This window comes from Nannospalax galili, unplaced genomic scaffold (genome assembly GCF_000622305.1).
Source record: "Nannospalax galili isolate Female #2095 unplaced genomic scaffold, S.galili_v1.0 scaffold1251, whole genome shotgun sequence".
Classification (NCBI taxonomy): domain Eukaryota; kingdom Metazoa; phylum Chordata; class Mammalia; order Rodentia; family Spalacidae; genus Nannospalax; species Nannospalax galili.
Genome location: NW_008329321.1, coordinates 159,886 through 168,390, shown reverse-complemented (window position 1 = coordinate 168,390; position 8,505 = coordinate 159,886). Strand labels below are relative to the sequence as shown.

The following is an 8,505-nucleotide window of genomic DNA, read 5'->3' as shown; positions in this document are numbered from 1 at the left end:
CCACATCCCAATCTCAAAACACATCATTTAATTGTCTTGGTCATGGACATTTCCAAGATGAGATTTTATATTTCGTTCCCACAGCTTCTGATTATCGGAAAACCCATGCTTTCCTTTATTAAAGGAGTTTGGTCCAGCTGATGTTGGTGTATCCCTGTGTTAAAAGAAATGCAATTTATTTAAATTGTCGTGTTTGGGGCTGTTTTAAACTTACTAATATACATTTATTTATTACTATAAACAGAGGCTGAATATTAGAAGCCTCTGCAGAGATTTTTAAAAATACCCTTTCCCACATAGGGAGCAGACTTCAGATTCAGTATGTCTGTAGTAGGGATGGGGCTGGAAAAGGAAATTAGGTTTTTCCTTTTGTGGTGTTCAGAAAAGTCCAGGGCCTAGTACATGCTGGGTAAGTATCCCACCACTAATGTATAGCTTTTAATGCACATTTACGGTAATGCTAATACACAGTTAATAAGGGACACCATTCAGCTTTTAGAATTGCTGCCTGAGAGCTGGAGGTCTAACTCAGCTATGGAGTACCTGTCTAACATACACCACACCCTGGGTTCAATTCTCAGCATTCAATTCTCAGCACTGCAGAAAACCACAAAGGAGTTATAAAATAAGTTATCTGAAACCCATAAATAAGGTTAAAAATTAATTTGGTGGCTTATTACCAGCATTTATGAAAAAATGAAACAACAACAAAAATGAAAATGTAGTGTCATTTTACATAAAACTTGTTTTAGTTTTATGTTTAAATATATGTAAACCAGGAGTGGTGGGGCACACCTTTAATCCCTGCATTCAGGAGGCAAACTCCAAAGGCAGATGGATCTGAGTTCAAGGCGAGTCTGGTCTACATAGCCAGTTCCAGGCTAGAATGGGCTAGGGAGCGAGACACTCCACCCACCCCAAATGAAGAAATAAATAAAATTTAAAATAATGTGTGTACTGGATTTGGACCTGGTAACACATCAGGTTTATTTCTCACTTCTTGGTCTACTAGAAAGGATAACCAGCTGGTAGCCATTGGAAATGCTACTTGAATCATTTGGTGAAAGTCTAAAGGCTGGTGCTCATTGATGGATCTAGAATTTCATTCTAGGGTTCACATGAGCATAGTATGGATTGGCATAAAAGACGTGCCATTTATTCTTGACCTTAACTCATTCCTATAGCTCTATAATAATTATGGAAAATTATGATACCTTCCAATATTCTTCATCCTCATCTTTGCTTCTGGGGGCATTTCTTCTGGTTCACTCTGCAGAAAAAATAAATAAATAAACTGAGATGAATTCATCCAAATTATTAAATTCACTTGCTTACTAAAATGATAAATTTTATATCTATAAGGTACAAGCAGTTTCAATGCCATAAATTTGGGTAAAAGGAGAAAAACTGAACTATTTAACAACTTAAACTGTCTTCTAGGTTGCTGATTTTGAATAAAGAAAAAAATGGTAAAAATCTCATGGTTTACACATTTATACATATGTATTCAAATATCACACTATAGTATTAAATATAATTGTCTTTTTTTAATTAAATCTTGGGGTTAAGTGTTTTCTGCACAAACGTGAGGACCCAGGTTTAATCCTCAGCACTCTAAGTATGGTAGTGCACTCCTTTAATCCCAGTGCTGGGGAAGTGGAGACCAGAGGAACCCTAGGGGCTTGTTGGCTAGCCAGTCTAGCCAAATCAAGTTCCAGGCCAATAAAAAGGTGAAGAACTGAAAAGACATTAACCTCTGACCTCCACAAATACATGTACACAAAACACACACGTGTGCACACACAAAATTTCAATTTCATATAGCTATTTTCACAATACAAACTTGGGGAATGATAAAGACAAAGGATATAAATTAGTTACACAGCCAAAATAATGGAAGTTCTTAAAAAAACTAAAAGAACCATTACATGATTCAGTCAGCAATCCCACTAGTGGGAATATAGCCTAAGGAAACAAACATGTCAAAGAGACATGAACTTCCATGTTCACTGATACACTTTTCACAATGTTAAGACATGGAGTCTGCCTATGTCTGTCAAAAACTAAATGGTTAAAGAAAATGTCTTATGTATTCACAACAAAATCCTTTTTAATATTTATGTGTATGTATGTGTGTGTAGGTATGTACACATGAAATGCAGGTACCCTCTGAGGCCAGAGGTAAAAGATTCACCTGGAGCTGGAGTTAAAGGTTGTTGTGAGTTGCCTAATGTGGGTGATGGGAACAGAACTCATGTAGAGTGCTTGCCTAGCATGCACAAGGCCCTGGTTAGGATTGATCCTCAGCACCTCATAAAACTGGGTATGGTAGTACATGCCTATAAATCCAAATTTGAGAGGTAGAGTCAGAAAGATCAGAAGTTCAAGGTCAACCTCAGCTACATTTCAATCTGGGTCAGTTAGCCATTATATAGATCACCAAAAAAAAAAAAAAAAATTAAACTAAATTTTTTACTAATAATACAAATTCCAATCCTTCAGTATCGAAGACAGCCACACTGTGAGGAATTGGGACAGACAGAACAGCAGATAACCACCTCAAGCTCATACTTTGTTTTTATTTTCGAGACAGTCTCCCTGTAGCCCCAGCTGACCTGGAACTTGCTATGTAGACTATGCTGGTGTCAAACTTGCAGAGATCTGCCTGTCTCTGCCTCCCAAGTATGCACCACCATGCTCAGCCCAGATATAAAAATTAACTAAATATGGCAGCCCTACAAATCAGGCATGAGACTGTCAAGACAGCTGAGTAACGGCACTGGTCATAAATCTTGGCAACTGAGTTTGATCTCCGGGACCCAGATGGTAAAAGAACCAACTGTCCTCGGTCTTATACATACTCTCTCACAGGGAAATGCATGTGCACATATGCAAACATACACTTAAAAAAAAAAAAGTGTAAAAAAAAATCTGAAACATGTTTTACTATTCTCAAGCACTTTAAAATTTGGTTCTTCAGCTTCTTGCCCTAAAAATAAGCAATATTTTAAAAATACATTTACAACAAAATAAGAGAATCATCCAGTTTTTATGCTTGGGGATGTATCTCAGTGGTAAAAACACTTGCTTAGTACGCAGAGGGCCCTCAGCTCAATCCCTAGCAACATAAAAAAAAAATACAATTTTTGTAGGTGTCACCAAAAAAATTAAAAATTTTTTCCAATATAGTTAATTTAATACAAACTCCAATTTTCTATTCAGTTTTTATTTATTATTTTTACTTTATGTGTATGAATGTTATTACTTGCATGTATTTAAGTGTACTCGTGTCCTGAAATACCTGAAGAGGTCACAAGAGAACACTGGATCCCCTGGAACTGGAGTTACAGACGGTTGCTAGCCACCATGTGGGTGCTGGGTCCTTTGCAAGAGCAGCCAGTGCTATACCTCAAGGCCATCTCTCCAGGCCCTCTATTCAGATTTCCTTAAAAGAACTGGTTAATATAAAAGAAGGGCTAGCAGGATGGCTGTTGTATGCCAAGAGCTTGCCATGCAAGCTTACAACCTAGGTTAATCCCTGTATTCCATGGTGAGAAGAGACTCCCAAGTTGTCCTCTGACCTCCACACACATGCTATGGAATACATGCACCTGACTTTCATGCATACACATCACATATATACACAATAACAATAATATACAAAAAGTACAGTTTTAGAAACCAAGTGAAGCAAAATAAAACAGGCATTAACTTACATCTTCATCTTCATTGAAAGCTGCTGCTACGGAAAGGGTTTTTGGAGCAAGAGTTGGAACAGTTTCCTTAGGCTTCTGAAGAAGAAATATAATTGACAGACCATTACAAAACTTATACAGTCTTGTTTAATCATAAATAACTGACCTTAAAAGATGAGTTTTATGTTCTCATTAACTTACATAGTAAGGAACTTAGGATTTTGGATAAATCCATTCTTCCTTTGAATATATGGGTTATCAGTAAATAGATTTCACTTTACTAACTTCTTCACTAATTTGGTGTATCCATTTGTTTCACCCCTATACCAACATCACTCACTAGGATTTTTTTTTTATATTTTATTAATTTTATTTTATGTGTATGTGTGTATTTCCTGCATGTAGGTAGGAGCACCCGTGTTGTGCAATGCCCATGGAAGACAGAAGAGGCTGTTGGATCCCCTGGAACTGGAGTTACAGGCAGTTATTAGCTTTCACGTGGGTGCTGGGATTCAAACCCAGGTCTTCTACAAGAACAACCAGTGTTCTTAACCACTGAGCCATCTCTCCACTCCCTAGGGTTTCTAATTTAGTATTACTCAAGCTAAAGGACACACTGAGGTAAGAGGAAATGACTGATAACACTGTCTCACTGTAGTCTCATCATCAGTATAAAGTGCCACGAGAATACAAAGAGCATTGGTACCCATCTTTCTCTACTAGTTGTCCTTCTACTCTCTGGCCTGTAAACATGCTCCATCTACTTCATCTCTTTCAATGTAATCTCAATGTTCTCCCTGTCCCACTCAGTCTTCTTACCACCCATGTCATCTCCACCACTGCAATATGGCTCCCACCCTCATCATTCCCCTAACATGAGCCTTGGCAGGGGCACCAGTGACTAGTGTGCCACATTTTATTCTCATCACCAGCTCCTTTTTAAAAACATCTCTCCTCTGGCTTCTGGGGCAAAGCTTTCTATCAACTAGTCCAGTTCTCAGGCCTTTTGCTTGGTCTCTCTATGCCTAATGCTCCTTCTCAAGGCACAGATCCTAGGATCCTCTTAGTGATTTTTTTCCTTCTCTGAACTTCTTTGGTAAATTTCATTCCTTTCCATAGTATTTTAACTGCCAACTCCTTTGCCTACCCCTCAAAAGGCTAATGGACAGCTCAATTAAGAGCTCCCATGAAGAGTTCACTTTCACAGGGTTCCTAAGTATTCAGGCCTGAAAACCTTTTCCTCAGCTGGTAATGTCCTTTTGATCAGACCCCCCATTAAACTTCTGCCTGTTCATAACACTTCACACTGCCTATTAATCCCAGGCCTTTAGCTATACTCAACTGGACTACTTACTGTTAGAATTACCTTATGCCCAGGTTAGGGATGTACACCCCACTGGTAGAGTGCCTGTCTAGAATGTGGAGGCCTTGGGCTCAATCCCCAACAGTGCAAGGGAGAGGATAATAGCCTCCTTTGTGTATTCTTTTTCCTTCAAGACCTAAAAAACCAAGCTACATTTTGAAATGCAGGCTATTTATGATTTGGTTCTATAGCCTCACTTTGTTTATTGTTTTCCAAATTTAAAATTTACTGGATAGGTTATCCCAAATATAACTCCTCTGCTTAATCAGTAATTACTAAATCTTGTTAATTATTTAGAAAAAGGATAGATTTGGAACTACAGCATGTCTAAGCACAGTAAAATTTATTATTAATAGAATTAAAATTATGAGTTGATGTTTAGTGTTATCAAAAATTTAAATATTCAGGATATGATCAAGATATACTATATGCATGTAATAAACTATTAAGGAATAAATATTATTTTCTAAAATTACATATTTATGCAAGTTAGGTCTATGCAATTAAAAAAAATCACTTTAAGAACCAGCTGAAATAGAGAAAAATACCAGGAAGTAAAAATGTGACAGACTTTTGTTAAGACTGAAACTTTTTTAAAGGGAGGGGGGAAAAAAAAGCAAAATGGAGTACATGATGAGATTCAGGGATTCTGGGGAATGATTTTTTTTTTTAAAGTATTTTATTTATTATTTTTATTTCATGTGTATGCGTGTATTGCCTGCATGTAGATAAGTGCACCCATGTTGTGCAATGGCCTCGGAGGACAGAAGAGTTTGTCAGATCCCCTGGAACTGGAGTTACAGAGAGTTGTTAGCTGCCATGTGGGTTCTGGGATTCAAACCTGAGTCTTCTGCAAGAATAGCCAGTGTTCTTAACCGTGGAGCCATCTCTCTAGCCCAGACATTACTTTTAATATTACCAACAGTGAAAGATTTTTAAGAAACCCTAAAAGCTGGGCATGATGGTACATGCCTTTAATCCCAGCACTCAGGAGGCAGAGGCAGATGGATCTCTGTGAGATGGAGGCCAGCCTGGTCTACATACACAGTGCGTGCAGGGCCAGTAGGGCTGCAAGAAGACCCTGTCTCTAAATGACTAAAGAATGAATAAATGAAATCCTAAAATTCTCAAATAGTTTTCAGAAATTTTATTCCTCTCAGAAAAATGCTAAGTGATTACTTTATAGATCATGCATCTTCCACAATATATTAAGCCTTTTTCTTAAACTACTTTATTGAGACAGTATTCACAGACTCTTCCTAATGTGTTAATGACTTCTTAACTACTTACATGTAAGTTCATTCATCAAAGCTTAGGTAGTTTACCCTTTTAGGACTTGTTTTACCATATTCTAAAAAAGCAGATTCATGAAACAAATCTTGAAGTTACATAACACCATACATAAAACAACTCACACTTGATCCAAGTTTGATGGATATGGCTGATGCTTTCTTTGTCATCTGACTACCTATGGCAAATCCAAACTTGGAGATCTTTGTTGGCTTTGTTGGGAGGTCTGCAACTTCTTCTTCAGCTGATCGCTTTTCAGCGCTGCGACTGGAACTTTCCCCTCCATTACTGGAAGAAACAGTCTTAGTTTTCACAGGTTTTTCTGCTTCTTCTTCAGGTCCTGGTGAAGTCGAAACAACTTACCAAGATGAGCTATTTTTACTGAGCAGATTGATGGGAGCAGCAACCTCAAAAAGCATCTTTACAAGGAAGATACCTCTGCAGTTGTCACCTACTGACCCAACAGTCTCTTCCACTGTTAGAGTATATAGCAGGAACTGAGATTGTGTGGCAGTAGAAGAGGCTCCCATGAATTAACTAGCATAAAATACAGAGCAATTTAAAATTATAAACACAGAGTTCACAAAAAGTAAATACCCTTCAACTAAATACTACCGTATTAGCTGTACAATAATCTTGGTTCTATTTGTGGAATTTTGATGTTTAGAAATTCAGATCAATAAATTTTATACAAACTAACTTGTAATAACCATTCATGTGGTAAGAGAAAACATCTGACTAATAAATTCTAATACTCTCAATAATGTGTCCCAATAACGTAAAATTCCTAGTCATGAACATAACAATCATTCAAAATACAGCATTAACTCAGTCTTCTCAAGATTTGGGTTTTTTTCTTTACTATATTCTTTATGTGTATGAGTGTATTGCTTGCATGTATGTCAGTGCACCCATGTCATGCAGTGCCTGTGGAGGTCAGAAGAGGGCACTGGATTCCCCTGGAACTGAAGCTACAGATGGTTGTTAGCCGCCATGTGGGTGCTGGGAATCAAACCTGGGTCCTCTGCAAGAGCAGTCAGTGCTCTTAACCACTGAGTTATCTCTCCAACCCCTACTTTCAATCTGTTTAATGAGACATTTTGTCTGCTTTTGTTTTTTGAGACAAGGTCTCACTATGCAGTGAGAATTCCTGGCTGAACTTGTACTTCAAATTCCTGGGAGATTCTCCTGCCTCTGCATTCCAAGTGCTGGGATCACAGACAGGTATGAGCCATGGCAACCAGCTTAGTAAGACACTATGTATTTTGAAACTGTGGAAAACAAAATGTTGGAGGATCATTGATTACTACTGTGAATGTCTTCAGTAGTGTAAACTGTACTGAATAAACAATCACTTTAAAGTAAAATCACATATCAATTTATAAGAAACGATTTTACAAATTGCTAGATTTTTAAAGAATATTTTTAAAAATATTTTATTTATGCATGTATTGCCTGCATGTAGGTAAGTACACTTGTGTTGTACACTGCCTGCAGAGGACAAAAGAGGCTGTGGGATCCCCTGAACTGGAGTTACGGACAGCTGTTAGCTGCCATGTGGGTGCTAGGATTCAAACCCAGGTCTTCTGCAAGAACAGCCAGTGTTCTTAACTGCTGGGCCATCTCTCCAGCCCCAAAAGAATATTTTAACAAATACTGTTTAATTTATATTCACTCTAAACAAAAAGTATAGACTGGCTTGGAATGATGGTTCAGTAGTTCAGAGCACTTAGCTTGGATCCCACAAGCACATGGAGGCTCACAACTTCCCGCACACAAGTGATACACAGACACATACAAACAGGTGCACACACATACACATAAAATAAATTTTTAAAAGGGTAGCTTAATGTCAAGTTAGACTATATATGGTACTAATGTTTTGTTTTGTTTTCCATTGAATAGTGCGGACAGAGGATTGGGCCTTAGAGGACAAAGGTACTTTACTTTGAAACAACTACCTAATAAGAAAATGTAGTTCTACAAGGGTACCCTTAATGACCCATTTGCACTCTAGTAGCTTCTCTGGGGGTGGGGGGGAGTACACAACTAGCTCTTTAAGAGAACAGGTATGCAGCTTAGATGAGAATGTGTTCAATAACCCGTCTGACATTGGAAACATCCATGCTACTGAAGTAATTCTTAGCACAACCCCTG

General features: G+C 37.9%; 1 protein-coding gene across 1 annotated transcript in view; it reads right to left on the bottom strand.

Moving 5' to 3' along the window:
• The window catches only part of Pcnp (PEST proteolytic signal containing nuclear protein), a gene marked incomplete in the record, with an annotated part of 12,693 nt that overhangs the window by 1,610 nt on the left and 2,578 nt on the right, over positions 1 to 8,505 (bottom strand). The window contains 4 exon segments of the mRNA XM_008835738.2: positions 1 to 154; positions 1,215 to 1,270; positions 3,717 to 3,791; positions 6,474 to 6,688. Coding sequence (XP_008833960.1) covers positions 28 to 154; positions 1,215 to 1,270; positions 3,717 to 3,791; positions 6,474 to 6,688 — 473 coding nt within the window.